Raw genomic sequence first — 22,396 nt, 5'->3', positions numbered from 1 at the left:
AGCTAAATGCCAGCTTACTCCTCCTCTCAGACTTTCAGTGCAGGTCTGTAGACCATTGCAGACATTTCCAAAACTGCTTTTGCCACAGAATTGTATTTGATTAAATAGCCCCAGATTCATTGTGACTTTATACCTTTCCAGCAATGGATCTTTCATAAATCCCCATGCTAGAATTATTCCCCTTTTTCAGGTTGGGAATCTCCAGTACATTTAAAATCACAATAGCCACAGGTCAAACAACAGTATTTTTACATCCATCTTAGTTGAAACAATCCAAACTTCAGCCAGTGAGGTGTAACTTCTAAGCCCTCCACTCCCTCTGGAAGCCACCTTAGCAGATTTAGACTCTACAACCTTTGAGAAGTCACTGTAAGAGCTCTTCTATTTACTATGCCAAGTCTTACTTTTATTTCATTTTTACTTAAACTTTGTCTTCTCTGCAATTCAACAATCCTTAGCTTTAACTCCAAACAACTATCTGTTGTTTCTAAAGTTTAATACACCAGCGTCCTCTGAAGGACTTCACCCACTACCATTATGGTAGGGAAAGCAATTCCTGCTCAGATTGTGGACACACAAAAAATTGTATTGATGATTCACAGTCAGTGCATTTATAGTCTTTATACTACCCTCAAACCTTGCAGTGTCATCTGGAAGAAATTCCCTTTAAGAGCTCTAAAGGACAGACAAAGGCTGCTGACCTTATATCTTTTTGGGAAGAAGAAAATGTCCCCCTCTAAAGGTGATGCCCCCTCTTCTGTGTTTAATTCTGTTCAAAGTGTTCCTTTAAGGACGTTCACAAAGTTAGCAAAAACAAGGAAGCCTGTGCAAGGATAAGATGAGTAATCTATTCAGAGTCCACCTAATAAAGGTTGCAGAGTGGATTATGTATTTCGCTAGAAGCTCAAGCATTGTTACAAATAACCTGGGTAATGCAGATTCCAGTCATATTCATGAACACCATGGAGCACGTGATGGAGTCCTTTCAAAGGTCACTCCCACATGTGCAACATTATTATTCTTCACAGTACCACTGTCATGGCCACCTGAGCAGCACCTTCTGGTTCTACCTCAGCCAAGCTATCCATACATCAGATGCCATCTTCTCAAAACTTACCAGTGTCACATCTGGCATCACATCCAGCCTCTCAGACACCAATAAATATGGGTGACAACAACTTGCCTGACAGTGATGAAAGCACATACCCAAATGAGCCCGAAGGTGAGTTTGTAAATCAAGAGCAGGAAGATAATGGTGATCAACAGGATGAGGAAGAATGGAGAGACTTCCTCCTCCCAAAAGTGAGAGGTAAACACCCCCTTATCCAGACTCTTCACCAAATTACATATTCCAGTTCCATGCGCTGTTAGAAAGAATGGCTAAGAAGGTGGATCTCCCAACATCTTTTGTGGAGCAGCAGTGTGTTTTGTATGACTTAGGCAGCTTGCTTCAACTACAGTGCTCAGAAGGCCAGGCTCACTCACGTCCACTTTGTTCTGTCTGGAGGCTCATGGGAAGAATCCTGACATGCTCCTTGACAGACACACACTTTTTGGCAAACATGAACAGTGTGCTGCACTGTATAAATTCAGACACTGATATAGCACTCTTGCTAGGAGTTCTACGATACAGAAGTCCCCCTTCCATGTCCTTTTTTTCCAAAATATTCATAGGTCTAAATTTGGGCCTAAAATCCTAATGGCAGACAAGGTTGCAAATACTGCCATACAGACAGTCCAGCTATGACCAAGACTATTCCACAGGCAAACGCCAAATTTCTTCAGACTTACCAGAGGTCACCAGGTAAGATGAGGGGCTCTTCACATTTGCGCTCTGTAGTAACTAGAGAAGATTCCAGTAAGTAAAACAGCAAGTTTATTAAAAAAATGACAAGCTACAATCACTGCTTGTCCTGCGCTTTCCGGGCTTTTCTCAGCTGCCGCCATGGAATGCCAATGTCAGCATTCTTCCACTGTGTGACATCAGTGGAATGTTGACAGGGAATTACCAGTTCACGGCATATTATAACTTTACCCAATTTTCTCAAATAACTATGAAAAGAACATACAACATATAAAACAATGTGAAACCTAATACAGTAGATAGAAGGAATAGAAACCTGAATTTCACTGAAAAGAGTACAAACCTAAAAAAGGTCTTCCTCCATACCCTGTGGGGTTCCCCAGGAGTCGTCGCTCGGTCCAGCCCTCTCTAATATTTACGTTGCCCCTCTGCCCAAATGGTTTTGCTTCAGCAGTTTACGCCAACAGCATGCAGACTGTAGTCTCCTTCCCAGGTAATGCTGGATAGGTGGCTGAGAGGTGCAAATCCTGCATGAATGCGATAGCCGCCTGGATGACATCAAACTCTTGAAAACTCAATTCTGATAAAATGAAGTGCTTATTTTTGGCAAAGATCACACTTTCTGGACCACTCTTGATGTCCCTCTGATTTGGGATCACCTCCAACCCCAGCTCCCAAAGTAAGGAACCTTGGGATCCTCTTTGGCATTGAGTTATCTTACAAGGGGCAGGTTAATAAGCTTTCATCCTCCTGTTTCTTTCGACTCAAGACTATAAAGAAAGTGCTTCCTTATATTCCCTTCGAGCACCAAAAATCTGTAATTTTGGCTGGGGATATGGTTAAGATTGATTACTGTAGTGCTCTATGTTTAGGAGCAAGACAAACAGTATTGAAAAAACTTCAGATTCTGCAAAATGCTGCTGTATGTCTTATTAAGAAGGTGCCAAAGTCTTTGTCAGTGGCAAATGCTCGCGTAGACCTCCACTGTCTCCCAATAAAAAAGCGGGTGGCTTTCGAAGCACTGTGCCTGGTTCACAAAGCTCTACATTGTGCTAAGCCAGGTTACTTAGGAAAAAAATCACATGGTACAACCCAGCTTGACACTTTGGCCCATATTTATACTTTTTGACGCAAACCAGTGCTGGCGTTGGTTTGCATCAAAACGTTTACCTCCGGCTAACGCCATTCCTACGCGCCATGTGGGCGCCTTATTTAAGGAATTACATTAGCTGGTGCTGCAGACTGGTCAGAGTAAAAAGAAATGACGCAAACCAGGCAGCCCCGGCGTAGGGCAAAATGGGGGTTGTGCGTCAAAAAATGGTGCAAGTCAGGTTTGAGGCAAAAATCATGCCTCAAACCAGACTTGCGCCACTTTTTGACGCACAACCCCCATTGAAATGACTCATGTCTTAGCAAAGACAAGAGTCATGCCCCCCTGCACAATGGCCATGCCCAGGGGACCCCCTATTCCACTTTAAAAATATTAAAAACATATACTTACCTCACCTTACCTGTACTTACCTGGGATGGGTCCCCCCATCCATGGGTGTCCTCCAGGGTGGGCGAGGGTGGCAGGAGGTGTCCCTTGGGGCAGGGAAGGGCACCTCTGGACTCCTTCCATGGTCAGAGACCATGGAAGTGAGCCTACAGGTCCCTTAACGCCTGCCCACACCCAGGCATTAAAAAACAGCGCACATCAGGGTGTGTGCCGTTTTTTAAGGCTCGCCCCCTCCTGTGCGTCAAAATGACGCAGGAGTCTAAATAAGGCACACAGGCCTTGGAGTCATTTTTTGGGCAGGAACTCCTACCTTGCATGTCATTAACGCAAGGCAGTTTCCAGCATCCAAAAAATGACACACACAGAGGAATTTTGACATCTGCGGGCGTCAAAGTTTAAATATGGTGCACGATTTGCGCCGAATGTGCGTCACAATGTTTGACGCACATTCGGCGCAAACAGAGTATAAATATGCTCCTTAAGGCCCTCAACATCCTACCTGGTAGTAGTTAGTAAGATAAATTACGTGTCACATGGTAGTTGTGGATTTGTCCGCACAGCAAGTCAGCTTTGGAACAAAATGCCTCTCTACCTCAGAAATCTATTGAATCATCAGAAATTTTACAAGTTTTTAAAAACCTGGTTATTTACTTATCCCTTTTAATAACTTGCTTTAGTGGTTCATTAGTGTAGGGTTTGCCTTCTTTTTGTTTTCACATTGTCCCCTTCCTGAATTTTCAATATCATCCGTTTTAGGATGCTGTTATAGCTGTGTCTAGATCTTCATAATGCCAAGACACCCTTGGGTATTTGTGTGCTGTATTAGTACCAATTCATTCATTCATTCATTCCAAATGTGGTAGATGATGTTAATGACCAATCCGGAAACTGGAAAGACAACTTTACATTTACAAAACAGCTTTGAAGGCCAAAGATTTACAATTGGTAAAAGTAGGTGAATTAAATTCATCTCAACTTCAGCAGTTGAAATTTAGCACATGATGATCTGCAAAGACACTGTTCAGAAGAAGACAATGCACTCCGCTGCTGTGAGGAGGCACTCTGCTGCTGTGACTATCTGGGCAAAGCTTGTGAGTGCAAAGTACTACCCCAAGTCTCCGTGGAGGGTGCATCTCTAGAAAGAAGATTCAAAGTACTTCCTGTGTCCACTTTCACTAATGTTTCCACATTCCACCACTTTCCACCTTGGACTTTCAACCACATTTCCAAAGACTCTCTCAATCATGATAGGAGCACTAAAACATGCACCTCCTTTCCTCACAAACATCACATCCAATCACCTATATAACACGTCCTGTGTTTGACATGCTTCCTACTATTATATTCTGCACACTATTTCCCATGAGAGTCAGTTGCTCTTTCCCTGACTTTAACAAGCTTTTCGTAACCATTTATACATCCACGCTGGACACAGTATACAAGTGGGGTTTCTTCCCCTCAATAATTCAAACAGAGAAATGCTACTGACTGAGTCAGGAGTGGTGTGATAAAACCACATCATAGAATGAACAGAATCTGTAATCACACATCCATTGTACTTGGCCCTTTTCACACAATCTGTTACCACCCTATTCATTTTATCAACCAATCCATTAATCTGTGGGTAGTAAGGAAAACTTTCAAGATGTTTTATGCCTGAATCTAATAAGGATGTCTCTATATCAGACTGCACACATTGTACTGCATTGCCTGAAATCAAGAATTCAGGAATGCCTTCTCTAGAAAAAACATGTCTTAAAAATTCAATAATGTTTCATGTCATAGGATCTAAGACAAACCAAACCTCTCGCTATTTGCTATAATAATTCATAAGCACAAATGCATAATGATATTGCATAGGTTAAAACATTGTCTGGCCCATCATGTCTATTCCAGCTTTGTTCCAAGGCCCAACTGGACACTCATTGGGATTCAGCAAAGGTGAAGACACCTTGAGGCCTTTCTTAGAGGTACAACATACCACACACTCTTTCATTACTTTTTCAATTTCCTTGTTCATTGTTGGACACCTAAAAGCAGCTCTGATTCTTCTTTTGGTCATAGTATCCCCTCAATGACCTTCATGACCAGCGTTCACCAAATCCTTAGGCATACTACACTAGGATCCAGCATATCTCCTCTTAGGGCTATCCCATTTTCAATAGACTATTCCTTCACAACTTTGACAAAAGGTTGAACCTCAATTTGTACATGCTTTTCTTAAGACCACCCATCTCTGATGTACTCCTTTATCACATTGAATACATCATGATCGTTACCAGCCATCTTCCATTTTTCCTCTGAACATGCACACACTTCAGTTACATCCAATCAATCAAAGGGTTTTTCTAAAGCGCAGCTCCTCACCCGTGAGGGTCTTAAGGCACTGGTGGTGGGTCTGGGCCTCACTCGAAGAGCCATGTTTTGAGGTTCTTCCTGAAGATGGTGAGAGATGGGCTTTGTCTGAGGTGCGTGGGGAGGATGTTCCAGATCTTGGCTGCAAGGTATGCAAAAGATCTTCCTCTTTTGGTGGTTTTCTGGATGCGTGGGACAGAGGTGTCTGGTAGGGTTATGGAAATAGATATGATGGTTCAGGTAGGTTGGTCCGATGTTGTGCAGGGCCCTGTAGGTGTGGGAGAGTAGTTTCTGGGGGCTGGGTTGGTCGTAGGTTCTGATGCTGGGTGGGTTCTGCAGGAGGAAGTTGTCATAGATGTCTTTAATCTTGCAGTGGCAGAAAGGGACCAGTTTGTCGCAGAGGTCTTGCAATGGGGTGATGTTTTGGTGGCTTCAGAGGGAGGATTAGTGAACTTGTTGATTACCATGAAGAATTCTCTTGTGTTGTGCAGGGAGGTGTTGATGCATTCACGGAGTGCAGCTTTTTTTGCGTTCTTGATGCGTTGGTGATGGGTGGCAATGGCGGCTCTGAAAGAGACGAGGTCTTCGATGGTTTTGCTATTTCTCAATTTCTTCTCTATGCACCTGCATGTGCGTTTGGATTCTTGGATTTCGGCGGTGAACCAGCTGGCACATGCGTGCTGCAATGTTGGCGTCGTCGGTGGGGGTGATTTGGCGAGGTCTGTGATGAGTTGCTCGTTGGTGATTCCATTCCATTTCCTGTGGGGGGCCCTGGGGACAGGGAGACGGTCCAGTCCAGAGTGGAGGTACTCTTGAAGGTGATCCGGTTGCTTGAGGTAAAATGGGGTCTAGTGTGTGTCCTACAGCGTGCGTGGGCGCGGTGATCAGTTGCTTGAGGCTGAGGGTGGCGAGATTGTCAAGTAGGGAAGTGGTGTTTCGGTCGATGCGGTCCTCAAAATGGAAATTCAAGTCGCCCATCATGAAGTATTCAGTTGATGCCAGGGCGTTGAGGCTGGCGATGTTTACAATGGCATAGATGAAGGCCGGGCAGGAGCCAGGCGGACTGGAGACTAGGGTGCCACGGTGGTAGGAGTTGTGAGTGGCATGGATCAGGAAGTGTAGGTGTTCCAATTGTGGTGCAGTGTTCCTCCGTGTTGACCGTGATGCAGAGTAAGGACTTGTGTACGATGGCCAGTCCTCTGCCCTGACATCCACTGCTGCAATACAACAATTTTCAATGTCATAAATCATCATCCTCCACTAACCTTTCTTGTTCATCAATTGGGAGCCTGAAGAGGAAATCTGCTTTAACAGTTGCTCTGCTCAGAATATATTTCACATCAAAATTGTATTGTAACAACCTTTTGGTAAGTCTAGCAAAACGTGGTGTAGCATTTTGCACTTGTTTGCCATTCAGAATAAACACTAGAGGTTTATGATCTGTTTATAGAGTAAATTATTTTCTTCAGACATAACAAAGCTTCTCACTGAATAATGGACTTCATGATCACTCAAGACTCTTAATGCAAATCAAATAGTGTATTCCTCGCCATGTATTTCTTGTGTTAAAACGGCTCCCAACTAGTGTTTACTTGCATCCATTGTAATCATACACAGTAACATTGGATCATACAATTTAAGTGACCTAACATCTACCATTTCAGTTTTGATATGTTCAAAAGTATTCTCACAACTGTCATCCCACACCAAAGGTTCTGATTTCCTTAACATTATCATGAGACTTTTCATTTAAGTAGCATAATCTGAAATTAATTTTAAATAAAACTCACACAAACTGACAAAGGATTGTAATTCAGCCTTGTCAGTGGGCGCAGGACTTTCTACCACTGCTTTTGTCATCGTACCTGCTGGAGGTATCACATGTTCCAGGAGCCCTATATTTCTTTCCAGAACTCACATTTTTGCTTTCTCACAATCACACCCTTTTTCAAAATTATTAAGAACATCATGTAACATCTTGTCATGCTTTTCTAAACGTTTAGCAAATACCACTACATCATCCTGGCACACTATACCTTTCTGCATATAACCGTGAAGTTGCAATATTATCCTTTGAAACACCAAGGCTGCCGACGCTAGTTCAAATGGAATGCAACAGAATTGAAGCGTGCCTATAGGGGAATTGAACACATTGCAATGTCTTGATATGTGATCCAGTACCCCCTGGTGATAAGCAGATGCCAAATCAATTTTAGAGAACCATTGTACTTGTTGGACTTTTTTGCTTATGCAGGTTCATCCCCAATCTTGTTGCCTCCTGCCTCCTATTTTTTCTGACCTGTTGCTGTTGGCTTTTGAACTCTGAGCACTTTACCACTGCTAACCAGTGCTAACGTGCATATGCTCTCTGTGTAAATTGTAATGTTGATTGGTTTATTCATGATTGGCATATTTGACTTACTAGTAAGTCCCTAGTAAAGTGCACTAGAGGTGCCAGGGCCTGTAAATCAAATGCTAATAGTGGGCGTGCAGCACTGGTTGTGCCACCCACATGAGTAGCTCGGTAATCATGTCTTAGACCTGCCACTGCAGTGTCTGTGTGTGCAATTTTAACTGTAAATTCGACTTGGTAAGTGTACCCACTTGCCAGGCCCAAACCTTCCCTTTTCTTACATGTAAGGCGCTCCTAAGGTAGGCCCTAGGTAGCCCCAAGTGCAGGGTGCAGTGTACGGTTAAGGTAGGACATATAGTAATGTGTTTTATATGTCCTGACAGTGAAATATTGCTAAATTCGTTTTTCACTGTTGCAAGGCCTGACCCTCTCATAGGTTAACATGGGGGCTACCTTTAAATCTGATTAAAGTATAGATTCCCTTTGGGAGCGGATGGACATGTGGAGTTTGGGGTCTCTGAGCTCACAATTTAAAAATACATCTTTTAGTAAAGTTGATTTCTAAGATTGTGCGTTTGAAAATGCCACTTTTAGAAAGTGAGCATTTTCTTGCTTATACCATTTCTGTGACTCTGCCTGTTTGTGGATTCCCTGTCTGGGTCAGTTTGACTGTTGGGCTGGTTGCACCGCACACTAGACAGTGACACAAAAGGAGCTGGGGTGTAGTCTGCATTTACTGATGAGCCATCTGTGATAGGAAGGAGGGGAGGAGTGGTCACTTACACCTGAAAGGGCTGTGCCTGTCCTCACACAATGCCGTCTCCGACCCCCTGGTGAGTGTCTGGGGCCTGGCGTGGGAAAGGCAGGATTTCACATCCAAAAGAGACTTTACTTTGAAGTAAGCCTACTTCAAAGGAGAAATTGGTTATAAGAAGGGCACCCAAAACCACAGACTTTAGATCACTTCTGGACATCAAGAGGAACCTCTGCCTGGAGAAGATCTGAAGAGCTGAGGAGAAGTGCTGCCCTGCCTGTGCTTTGTGGAGCTATCCTGCAGTTGCTGCTTCAGCCAGAGTAAGAGGGCAAAGACTGGACTTTGTGTGCCTTCCATCTTGTGAAGAAATCTCCAAGGGCTTAATTTAGAGCTTGCCTCCTGTTTTTGAAGTCTCAGGGACAGCAAAGACTTCTCTCTGCCAGCACCTGGAGTCTCTGGAGAGACTCCTGCTCTGACAAGTGGTGCCCTATCCAGTCCCTGGGCCCTTGGAAGGAAAGCTGGTGGAAATTCAAGGAAATCGACTTCGGACGACTTCAGACCGATGCTTCTGCTGGATCCGGTTAGGCTGCCTGCACCCGACTCCATGATCTTCGGTGGAACGCGACGACCTCCGCAGGCCCGACATTACTGCAGCCCCGCCGAAGTCCGTGACTCCGTGGAAGTCGCCGCACCACGTCGTGACTGAAGCCGCTCATAGTGCGCGGATGCAACGTTTCGCACAGACACCGCGCTCCCCGACTTCGCGCATCGGCTCGTTTTCATTTCTTCACCAAGGTACTGTACTTGGGGGTCTATGCGACTCCGTGTCCGGCGCCGCTGGTGTCGGCTTGTTGGGAACGACTCCGTCACGACGCCGTGTTAACACCTCATCGAAGCATTTTGTGTTTCTAAGCGATATTTTTGAGTTTAATCTAATAAATTCATAATTTGACTTGTGTATGTCTGATTTTTGACGTTTTGGTCTTGTTTTGTTTAGATAAATATTTCCTATTTTTCTAAACTGGTGTTGTGTCATTTTGTAGTGTTTTCATTAAGTTACTCTGAGTGTTGGTACAAATATTTAACACCTCACTCTCTGAAGTTAAGCCTACTGCTCTGCCAAGCTACCAAGGGAGCAAGCAGGGGTTAGCTGAGGGTGATTCTCTTTTACCATGACTAGAGTGAGGGTCCTTGCTTGAACAGGGGTAACCTGACTGTCAACCAAAGACCCCATTTCTAACAGTACTCCACCCAATTTTCCCAACAAATCATTTATATTGGGGAGAGGGTGTGAATCTACCCACATTTCTTTGTTAAAGAATGCTATGCAAAGCTACACACACACTCTCAGATCTCATTGCATTTTCTTGCTACCACTAGTGGGGATAACTCCAAAGTATAGTCCACTGGCTCGATTATGACCTTATCTATCATCACTGTCAATTCTTATTCTAAATCTTCTCATAATTTGAATGGAACATTTTGCACTTTATGCTTGACTGGTAACAACCTTTCTCTATCTTGATTTTATGTTTGAAACCTACTATTTTACCAAAATCATTTGTAAAAACATTAGGAAACTTCATAGCAAGCTCATCCTCTACCGAAGTACCACCATGACTTGATCTCTTGTCCCTAGTTTCAATATCCTGCCAAATAACCCTTTGTGGAACCAACCTAGAATATTGATACATTTTCGACCTACATATATCTTCTCTTGAACCTTCCATCCTTTAAACCCAATATTGTCTTCAATGTACCCTTCCAACTCTATCTTTCCCCCATCATATGAAACAGGAACTCTATTTGGCGGGATCAGCTCCCTAGGACCTAACTTTTCAACAAAGAAGTCCCAGGTAATCATGGTGATTCTAACCCTAAAATCTACCAGCAAATGTAAAATATTGCCTCCAACATCAATTTCTACACAAGGATCAATGCAATTTGATTGATGTCCAATCTAAGCCTCAGTAATTACCAGGGCCATATCCTCTAACTCATGAAGTAGCTGATCATGCTAGCTATCTTTGCTGTCACATTGTGATTACTCTGACACACTTTTGCAAAGTGTCCCGCTTTTGAAAAATTCCTGCGTATAATGTTCTTTGCTGGACATGGTTTTCCATTTTTTGAATGAGGTGAGGTACCAGAACTAAAACATATGTTGTGCATTATTTCATGAAGCCTTCCTTCTTTCTTAGTTGATGATGTGCCCTGAACCACCCCCAAACTTCTTTTTGACTTTCATTTAATTCTCTTACAGAAAATAGCGACATTTCTATAATTTTAGTTACTAGAGAAGGACTGCCCATAGTAGTTTTTGTTGAACGTGCTTAACTAAACAATGTTTATACAACAGTGGGCCACCCTGTTTAAATCTAAGCAATCATTAGATAAATAACATTTTATATTGAATTAAGTTCAATGCCTCTCGAGCCTGTATATATATCTTACAATATCTTCTTTATATTTATTGAAATTCACAAAACATGTTGATCGATATTTATATAAGACAATCATTGCTTTCTATATATTATAACAGAGTAGTACGACATCAATAAGAAGGAACAACAACAACATCAGCCCCCCTCCACAATAAAAAAACACCTCAAATATACCATATCAAATCAACATGTGTACCTCATTCAAACTCGGGCATAAGATTCACATCAGGAACAGTCCCTCATCATTCATTTAAAAGTCAATTGTATATTTAGACATAACAACTATCGTGAGATACACAATTCATTCATATTCCCTTCAGTCCTATGTATGATTAGTGGATTTCAATCTACAGATCACCTAGGGATCTTCAATTATGTAATGATGGATAGTTGGTAGTCCATTACATCCTACAAATGATAAATAGACCTAAGATTAAATATCTCCCCCGATAACCCATGATCTTATATCCGAGAAAATTGGATACACCAACATGCGTTTCAGTGTCTCTCCTCTTAAGGAACCACCTTAATCAGGGCACCTCCAATTTCAAGACCCTCAAGGTGGGACAGTTATTAAAACGACTTGTGGATATACAATTCTTCAAAATCTGATCAACAGGTCTGTGGTATCTTTCCCAATGTTCTATTTTGGGCTCTTAATACTCCAAAGGAGCTGTAATAGGTGGTAGGTAATGGAGCAGAAGCAAACTGCAGCAAACCAATTCTGGAAGGGTCATCTGCAAATAGCTTTAATCGCTGAATTCACATCTGCAGTGTTTGATCTGTGTCGCTGGGGAATGCCTGGTGTTTCCAGGAAACATGGAGCGGATTTGCCGCCTGCATATTATACCTCTACAAGAACTACCACAAACTGTTTTTTAAAATTAATCCAGTAACCCAAGCCACGCTGTGTTAAATGGGGAACCAATACTAACATGGACTACAAATGCATTACTGTAATTGTACTATCATATGATAAGGGATTGGTTCACCCTGATGCTCCAAAGTAAACCACCAAGCACAGTGTCTGGACTTTACTGTATCTGATTAACCATTCACAACTAAAGAATGGTCAGGTTCACTGTGATGAGGAATGATGGAAGGGACTAGTTCACTGTGTTGTTTAAGAAAAACACAGAGTCCATTCTTCAATCTACATAGGTAATTTAAATCACAAATTTGCGGTTCCTCTTGATGCTGGAACCAGTTCCCTGTCTAAATAATTGCTGAAAGAAATAACCTTCTGTCAACTGGTGTGCCTATCATCAATGACAGGCAAACAAAAACATCTGTGTGCTTTGTCTCATAATCACCAGATCAATAACCATGTGGGCTCTATTAATTTGAAGCTTAGACTTACAAAGCTCCTAAATTGCCCACCATGTTTCCTGTTTTTGCATGGCGTCTACGGCCAATAGAGCTTGTCTGTTCAGCATAAGCGCTCGCTTCAAATTGGCTGCCTATTGTTTGTCTTTTGTTTCTAGAGCCTGCTGGGTGTGCCGCCTCTGCTGCGCAGTCCACGCCTTTGTGATTCCTTCTTTCAAAGCTAATGTGCATCAGGACCCCTATACTCATCTCTCTTGTGGTTTGGTTTAATCAGAGTGGGGAAGGAGCACCCACCAGTCCACCTATATACTGATACGTCAGACTGACCAACTGACCATCAGCACCAGCTGCATGAGTTCTTCTATAGTGGTGATTGTCAATCTGAAGCTTGTCACCAAATCATGTAGTAACTAGAGAGGATTCCAGTAAGTAAAGCAGCAAGTTTTATTAATAAAATTACAAGCCACTAACACCGCCTGTCCCCAATGGTTAAGTCTCTTCTCAATTGTCGCCCTGGAATGCTGCTATCGATATTCCATCACTGTGTGGCGTCAGTGGAATGTCGACATGTCATCACCAGTGCACATCCTATTAAAACATGCTCCCGTGAAACCACCAGCAAGCATGACTTGTCTATGCATCCCCCTCCCTGAAAACCCACATACAGTCCATAGGGGGTGAATCGCCTTCTTTGCTCCAGAATGGAGCATGGTTACTACCTATTGCTGAATACCACAGATGGTGGAGTCAGGGCACCTGGTAAGACTGCCCAGTCTCACATCCAGGAAGGAATACCATCTGCTACTATGAGAATCTCAGTAGGAAATTCGACATGTTTTTCTTAAAAGAAACAAGTGAAATAGTGCCAATTAGTTTTTTTTACTCCACTTTCTTCGTGGTCATGAAGCAAATGGGACAATGGAGACATATGTTTGACCTTAGAGAACTCAGCAAGTTTCTGAACAAGCAGGTATTTCAGATAGTCACCCTTCAAGCGGTCCTTCTGTTGCTACAGAAAGAGTAGGTAGTTCCTCACCTCCCTGGATCAACATGATGCATACATCGATCTCCCAATATGCCTGAGAGGTCTACAGTTCTCAGTGGCGTGGCAGCACTACCATTTCAAAATGCTCCCTTGCAGCCTAAAATCTGCCCTCAATATATTTTTTTAATATTTGGCCCCAGTGGCAGTTTTCCTACTGAAGCAGGGTCACCAAGACTACCACTACTTGTGCAATTGACCAATAAAGACTCCTTTGAGGGAATATGCTTATGCCTCCACAGCTTCTTGAATCAACCTCTTTCATCAGCTGCTTCTGACACTAAACATTGAAAGGCCCTCTATCCCTTCTGCAAAAAGGATGTAGTTCCTAGGAGCAATCCTGGATACATAGCTTAGCAAAGTGTTTCCATCAGCAGAGCGGGTGGCAAAATTTCAGACACTGGCAGTGAGCATCTGTTGCAAGGTGTTGGTCCCAGTCAAGATTTACAAATCACTGCTGGGCCTAATATCAGAAGTTGCCCTAAGAGTGTTCTGGTGGGTCAAAGAAAAGTCACAACAAGTAAATGTTTTAGAGATAAGAGTCATAACAAATGTCTCATGTATAACTGCTGACATTAGTGGGCCTGTCATAAACAGGATGTACAACACAAGCAGGAAGAGACAAAGACTTGACCTCTGTTCAGTAGGTAGCGCTGCTGTGGGACTAGACTACAGCAAACAAGGGGCCATCTCTGTGGAACAACTGGCATGCTTCCAGAATGACCAGGAAAATACTGTCAGCCATGCCCCGTTGGCTTGCCAAAAGTCCATCATGATCAGCTACAGCATATCTTTGGGAAATTTGGCCGCTTTGAACTGGATCTGTTTTTAACCATGCAGACCGAGAAATGCCTGATGTACACACTCAGGTACTGGCAACAGCAGTCTTCTGCCAATGCTTTCTTAACGACATGGCAGAATGTCTTTGCCTATGCTTTTCTGCCACTTCTCTGAGTGCGCAAGAAAGCAAAGACAGAGCAGTGCTGACCAGTACTGACTGATCTTGTTTGCTAGTGCGACTGTCTGAATCTCCAGTGATTCAGTTCAAAAGCCATCCCAAACTCCTCTAAAGACACAACAGTCATGTTCTCCATCATCACTTCAAGTTGCTCAACCTGACAGCTTGATTCCAGACCACCGACCATCTTGACATATCAGCCCATTGCAGGGCAATCCTGACACAGCACATTCACCAGCTGTGACAAAGATTTACAATATTTCCATGTATAATGTAAGGATAAAGGACTGAACTCTGTTTTGATGCATTCCCACCACCTGTATACCTATGACAGCTTGCCAAAGAGGTTGCAAATATCCTTCAGTCAAAATTCATCTGGCTGGAGTATCAAGTCCTAGAAGGATGAAGATGCTATATCATTGTTTTCTCAGAGAATCATCACATAGTTCATGATACACCGCTTTAGGGCTTTCCCTCTTGTGAGATGCCCTCTCGTGGAGTGGGAATTTTATCACAGTGCTAAGTCAGCTGATAGTGCCAACTTTTGAGTTGATCTATAGGAGAGAGCTCAAATACCTTGTGTGGAAAACATTACTTTTAGTTCACACTTAAGCAGGAGAGTTGGAGAGTGTCAATCCTTCACAATAAAGAAACCAATCATTCTCTTCATCAGGGATAAATTCACCATGCACACCCACCGTGGGTTCATGCCAAAGGTTTCTGCAAATGTCCATCTGAACATACCTGTCATTCTTTGTTCTTTTATTCCAAGCACAACTATTTCAGCAGAAAAAGCTTCATGTTCCTTAAATGAGTGCTGGTGCAACACGTTTCACATGGATAGTACCTAGTACTTAGGTACTTCTGACTTACCTTTTGGCCATCCAGGCAGGGGCCCTTTCTATCTAAGCAGACATTGTCTGCGGGCTGTCAGCCTGCATCAGTCACTGCCACAGTAAAGCTAAGCACCTGCTTAAGGACATTGTGAGGGCACTTTCCACAAGAATCATGTCAACAAACGGGCAATCTATAAAGGAGAGCCAGTCCTGGATATCTACATTCTGCAACTGGAAAAGCAGGCACACATCTACTAAAATCCACTGCACATCCCATGTGGATGGTAAAGTTGCATCTGCTGTCAGGTGCTTAGAAAACTCTTCATAAGTTGAAGAGAGGTTACATCGCTTGCAGATTTCATGGCGCTTCACACTTGATGTCAAGAAAAAAGGAAGGCTTGAACATGTCGAAATAAAACAGTAGTGACTTGTGGGAAAACAAAGTTAGTGTATTTTTTTTGTCTAAGCATTTAACTTCATCTCTCCAAGCTAAATGGGGCCCAGCAAATTGTTACATTTATAGGTAATCACTACAATTTTCCTTGAAACTACTAGATGTTTTTTTCTCACTGATCACTTTCATTAGATTCCGTTTAATTTTACCATAACTCACAACCTCCTCCTCCTGTTTTACCCCACTACTAATCAAGGGGAGAGTTTTCGGAATTCCATTTCAGCTTCTAGGTAGCCCATGCTCTATAACCTTTATCTCTTGTGCCCCTCCATTTTCCTTTCGCCTCTGTCATTTTTCTTTCATATTGTTCTACACTATCCTGCCTGAATCCCATACAAGTTTGATTTCTTCTTTCTGCCCTGACTTCCTGTGCATTTCCTTTTTTATCCTTATTGATTTGACGTGTATGGCACCTGCACCAATCATGGCACACCGTAGATAAACTGTACTCAGTTTAAGGAGCTTTGATGGAGCCCTCCTTAAGTCACTGCCTTCTTTTGCTCCAGAACTTTCAGCAATTGACTTGAAACAACAGCAGGATTTTATCTTCACTGTTTGTCAGTTGCTTATTTGGGTGTGTCCTTTCCCCTCAGTTGTGATGCATGAGGGACTATTTTACATCTGAAAACAGTCAGCGAGTGGTTCAGTAGCATTGGGGATCAAGCACTGACAAAACATCTAAAAAATTGATTCTACAGAAAAAATAATTACTCCATTATTTTTTCTTTTGCATCCTTTTTAAAAATATTTTTGTCTGTGTTCCCTGCACAGTGTGGCAAGGCAAACAAGTATTGGCAAAACCAATACTTTTACTGCTTGTACAGCCTCCACATGCCACACATGTGTAAAGCTTATTGCGTTTGCCAGTGCTTATTTTATATGGGCTTCCTCTGCACCCCTAGAGAGCTAACTAACTGTAGCTCATCCTCCTTTGTCCCTCATCTCCTCTCCCCACCATTCTTTTTCTTCCTGTTTGCTCCTCCGTTTACCCATCCCCTCCCTTGTTCTGTTATCGCGGGTTGGATAGGGTATTCACATTTCATTGCTTTTTCTAATACAGGCCTACCCATTCCACCTTATTTGACTTTGCCAGTACTGCTGTGCTCCTGGGCTCCCTCATTGCTCCTTCACCAATGCTAATGCCCTGTTTAGGATAACAATACACTACCATGACCCTAACATTCCTCTATAACTATCTTTCATATTCATACATTTTATTGGCAAAATATTTGCAAAACCTTCTTGTTCCTTCTGTTTTGGGAATTTCGGGAAGCTTTTGTTTATTTGTTTGCATTTTTTCCTTGCCATGTACTTCTCATTTGTTTGCATTTTCAAACTAGTTTTTTTCTCATAAAACATTTACAGTGTTTCCGCCTGTCATGTATTGTATTCTCCTATGTTATCTTCCTGCATGATAAACCATATACAACATTAAAAACTAACATCCTTTCACTGATGCTTTCAGGAGGCGATTTCTGAGGCAAAAACAGGCAGCGGTTAAAATCCAGGCAACATGGCGAGGGTATCACTGCTGGAAGAACTACCGCGTGGTAAGAGCCGAGCTCTCTCTGTGAAAGACTGATAGTGCCTTGGTGAATTGAGATGGAAGGTGCATGTCATGGGCATTAATTTACATAATTGATAGGGATCACAGAGGTGGTATTTTGACTGTTTTAAGCACTGATGGAATTCAACGTTTCTCAAATGCCTAGTCGATCAATAGATTCCTATTTGCTGTAGTGGGCTAGGGGAAGAGCAAAGAGTGGACTTCAGAAAGATAAATATGACTCGTGGAGATCATGTTTACATTCTTTTTTTGCCACTGCCTTCATGTCCTTAGAGACCTGGCAAGAGCAATGTTATGGGTACCGTAGTGCAAGCCAGGAGAAGATCATACACCCATAGCTTTCATTGAGTTCCATGGTTGCCAGCGCTGAATTGAACATGCGGAATTAGTAGTGTAACAGGGTGACACTAGACGAAGTACACAGCCAATATCACTTTGAAAGTATGAGTTTTTTTATGAGCACCCCAGCCATCAACAGCTCATATGTAACTGCTGTTTCTTCAAACCCCCAACATTCTGATGACATGACTGCATTCCATATAGAAAGTCCCCTTGTAGAGAACATTGCAGGAGAGAATAAAAGTAAAACATATACCTAAGGAAACTGCATAATGTAAAATTAAGAAAAAAATAAACTTTCAAGTGACTGTGATGGAAGTTAGACATAGGACCTGATTTAAATCCTGGTGGATGGCCTGTGGGTCGGCCAGAGCAACGGAGTAATGTACTCCATTTCTTTGGTGGAAGAACCGCTCACCAGATTTATAAATGACCGCCAGGCAGGTGGATATTTAGAAATGCATTCCTGTCAATGCCTTTAACTCTATGGTATGGGCTGCATCCTCAGGACACAGTCCTGCAGCACAGAGTATTTAATTTTTCTTTTCAAAAAGAAAATCCCTTAATGAGATTTTCTTTTTGAAAAGAAAAATTAAAAATATAAAATATAATACTCCACTAATCGTGAGAGTCCTCTCCCAAGAAAGGGGTAACATTAATATCAGGTTTTACCTGATGGTAAGAAACAGTAAAAAATGACTACATGCTGCCCCTCCAAATTTTGCAGACTGCCCTTAATCCCTAAATCCATTGGAGGGGATTAAGCATGGCGAAGACAGACTAGTCTCCGTTGTGATTAACCCTGAGGTCCACCCCCATGCAAATGCAGCAGATGGACCACTAGATTGGTGGGGAGGGAACTCTGTTGCTGTTGCGAAGGAGTACCCTCTCGGCCAATATATAAATCAGGCCCATAATCCTCAAAATAGACTGGCCGTTGCACGCAATCTGGAACTTTTCCTGTCCATTACATTACCATTAGCTGCACTACTTATGTAAGCATTCTCTACACACTTGTCACATCTTGCCTTATTATTTGTTACAGCTCCAAAGTAATTGGAACCAAGTACTACAACTAATCCTTTGTTCCAGATCATTCCATCTGGTTTGACTGCATTTTTAAATGTCTTAGCCAGTTTCCGAGCACTTGTAAATTTAGACAATTGTGCACACCTAACTGCTGCTCTTATCTTAACCCAATCACCTGCATTGACATTTGATCTTTCACACTTTCTTTTTGTCAAAGTTACCTTTCTTTTAAGTATAAATCCATTTCCCTCTATCTCCACTTACCGAACCCATGAAAATTTACACCTTTATTCCAGTTTATCCACCCTGGACACAGCATAGTGCTTGGAGATGCTTGGAGACCTTCCCTTAAAAAGTTCAAAGGTTGTCTTTCCCATGGAGCAATGAGAGGACATAGGATATGCAGTGATTCTTTGCTGTAAGCTTTTTATCCAACGGAAGTGATTTGTTCTGGCTAATTGATTGCTTTCTTTCAAATTTGTATTCACTTTTTCCACAACTCTATTGTTTTCAGAGTGATAAGTGGAAAACATGTTGTGCTATAGTCCACAAACTCTAATATAGTGTTCAATTTCAGAAGAATATAATTGTAGTCCATTGTCTGAGAAAAGAGATTTGGGAAAACTCTATTTTAAATATTGTTTCTAAAAACGTTATCACACCTGTAGAGGAAATATCATATAAATAAATTTGCTACTTCTATCAACTTGGTTTATAGATCCATGTATACAATTAAATAACGTTTTTAATGTTCCTCTTTCAAAGGTTGGACAATAACAATAGCAATTTCATACCTAGGATGACTGGACAATTTCCTGCATATCGTTGGAACCTGCTTAGTGACTGTCATTATTATTATGTTCCAAACACCCCTTAACAGCTCATTCAATCTCCTCATCTACCCTAGGCCACCAAAAACCAGCTCACAACCTTTCTTTGGTCTTTACTATACTCATATGACTTTCATGAGCTACTGCCACCATATACTCTTAGGGTCCCCTGAAGCACAAGTCTTGATTCTCAGACAGCATGCCTCTATCCACAGACAGCTCATTTTTCACCAAAGACCTGGATTTGTCTAACAAATCATTTGTACCAGAATGTACTGCAATGACCACTTTAACAATAACGTTTATTTTTTTCCCCTCTGGGCTTTCCAATCCTCCTCAGTTACAGCACTCATGGTAACTTCACACACACATATTTCCTTGCAACTCATCTTTATCAGACTCCACTACCAAACATGACAAGCAGTCTGCTGTATTCCACACAATAACAAACCTCTCAAAAAATATCTCCTGCAACATTTTATGATCAGAAAAACTTTGAAGGTAGTACCCTAAACTGAATTCTTGAACTTTCCTTTGTGCCCAGAAAATTGTCAGGCCCTCCCTCTCAATTACAGAGTGATCATTTAAAAAACTGGGAAGCGCATGCTATCAATTGTTCTACTCCTTGTTTTTGCAATAGAATAGTGCACCTAGGCCTTTAGAACTAGCATTAGTGACAATTATAGTTTCATTTTCTGACACAAATGCCTGTAGAATCATGATTTATTTTTTATAGTACCGACTCATCTTTTGTGCATGGTTCTTCAAATCAACAAAAGAACCCACAAGGTCTTCTTTTGGTGACACACCCCTTTTAGAAATGTGAGGACCCAAATAATGTACCTCTTTTACTCCAAACCCACATTTTTCATTTTTCAACATTACTCCTGCTTTCATCAACTAGTTTAAATTCTGACAAACATTTATGTCATGTTCAGCCATTGTATTTCCAAAAATCAACCGGTCACCTTGATGACAGTGTACCCCTTGTAATCTATCAAGAACTTTAGACATGACATTCTGAAATACAGAGGCAGCAGAGACATGGTCAAACTGCATTCTTTTAAATGTGTACGCCCCCTTTGGTGTGATCAAGTAAGTTAGGTCTTCAGAATCAATGTCCAACTCAACTTGATGGTAGGCTGATGTAAGATAAAGGGTAAAATATGTTACCCCAGCCAATGTTGTAACAATTTTATCAATATTTGGAAGTGGAAATCTATCTACAACAACCTCCCGATTAAATGCTCTTAGGTCTATGCATAAACACATTTCTCTGCTAGCCCTTCCTGTTCACCACTCTGTGTTTTTTTCAGATTTCCTTGTTCCCTTAAACCAAAATAATACGTCTCCATACTAATGCTGACACATAGAAGATAATTCTCGATGAGTATGAACAGACAACCTCATACTTATTCAGAGTTCTCTGTTCTTCAACACAATTCAGGAAGTGTTTCTAAAACCTCTTGTCCTTCACCTCCTAAGCAATTCATTAAAAGGGAATATTTGTGTTCTGCGCTTAAGTTTGTTACACATACTCTGGTACAGTGGCGAAAATTGTTTTTGCACTTGCCCCATTTTAGTTGTTCACCAGGACTGCTTAAAAATACAGTGGAGGTGTTACATTTTGCAACTTCCAAATCCACTGTGGTTTCTACAGATACTTCCTAAATTAAAGTAAATTAAAGTAAACATTCTTTCATTCATTGAACCATAACTAAGTTGCTATAAAACTTTGCAGAAAGAGTCTAAACAGCTCCCAGAAATGTACTTTCCATGTAGCACCATTCACCAGTACAGTAAAGTGTGTCTGTTACTGCTTTAACCCCTTCGCTGCCAGGCCTTTTCCTCCTCCTGTGCCAGGCCTTTTTTTGCCTATTTGGGGCAGTTCGCGCTTAGGCCCGCATAACTTTTTGTCCATATAAGCTAACCAAGCCAAATTTGCGTCCTTTTTTTCCAACATCCTAGGAATTCTGGAGGTACCCAGACTTTGTGGGTTCCCCTGAAAGAGGCCAAGAAATTGGCCAAAATACAGGGAAAATTTCGTTTTTTTCAAAAAAATTGGAAAGAGTGGCTGCAGAAGAAGGCTTGTGGTTTTTCCCCTGAAAATGGCATCAACAAAGGGTTTGCGGTGCTAAACTCAGCAGCTTCCCAGCTTTCAGGAACAGGCAGACTTGAATCAGAAGACCCAATTTTTCAACACAATTTTGGCATTTTTCTGGGACATACCCCATTTTTGCAATTTTTTGTGCTTTCAGCCTCCTTCCAGTCAGTGACAGAAATGGGCATGAAAACAATGCTGGATCCCAGAAACCTAAACATTTCTGAAACGTAGACAAAATTCTGAATTCAGCAAGGGGTCATTTGTGTAGATCCTACAAGGGTTTCCTACAGAAAATAACAACTGAAAAATAAAAATATTGAAATTTAGGTGAAAAAAACATAAATGTTTCTCTATGTTTTACTCTGTAACTTTTCCCTGCAATGTCAGATTATCAAAAGCAATATACTGTTACGTCTGCTGGACTCCTCTGGTTGCGGGGATATATAGGGCTTGTAGGTTCATCAAGAACCCGAGGAACCCAGAGCCAATAAATGAGCTGCACCCTGACGTGCGTTTTCATTCTATACCGGGTATACAGCAATTCATTTGCTGAAATATAAAGAGTAAAAAATTGCTATCAAGAAAACCTTTGTATTTCCAAAAAGAGCACAAGATAAGGTGTTGAGGAGCAGTGGTTATTTGCACATCTCTGAATTCCGGGGTGACCATACTAACATGTGAATTACAGGGCTTTTCTCAAATA

At 41.8% G+C, this 22,396-nt stretch overlaps 1 protein-coding gene across 2 annotated transcripts in view; it reads left to right on the top strand.

Annotated features, from left to right (window-relative positions):
- The window catches only part of MYO7B (myosin VIIB), a 1,466,311-nt gene that overhangs the window by 883,430 nt on the left and 560,485 nt on the right, over positions 1-22,396 (top strand). For both annotated transcript variants that reach the window (XM_069213753.1, XM_069213751.1), the window contains one exon: positions 17,290-17,374. In XM_069213753.1, the coding sequence (XP_069069854.1) occupies positions 17,290-17,374 (85 nt within the window). The remainder of the gene's footprint in view (positions 1-17,289; positions 17,375-22,396) is intronic.

This window comes from Pleurodeles waltl, chromosome 11 (assembly GCF_031143425.1).
Source record: "Pleurodeles waltl isolate 20211129_DDA chromosome 11, aPleWal1.hap1.20221129, whole genome shotgun sequence".
NCBI lineage: Eukaryota > Metazoa > Chordata > Amphibia > Caudata > Salamandridae > Pleurodeles > Pleurodeles waltl.
This window is presented reverse-complemented; position numbering and strand designations above follow the sequence as displayed.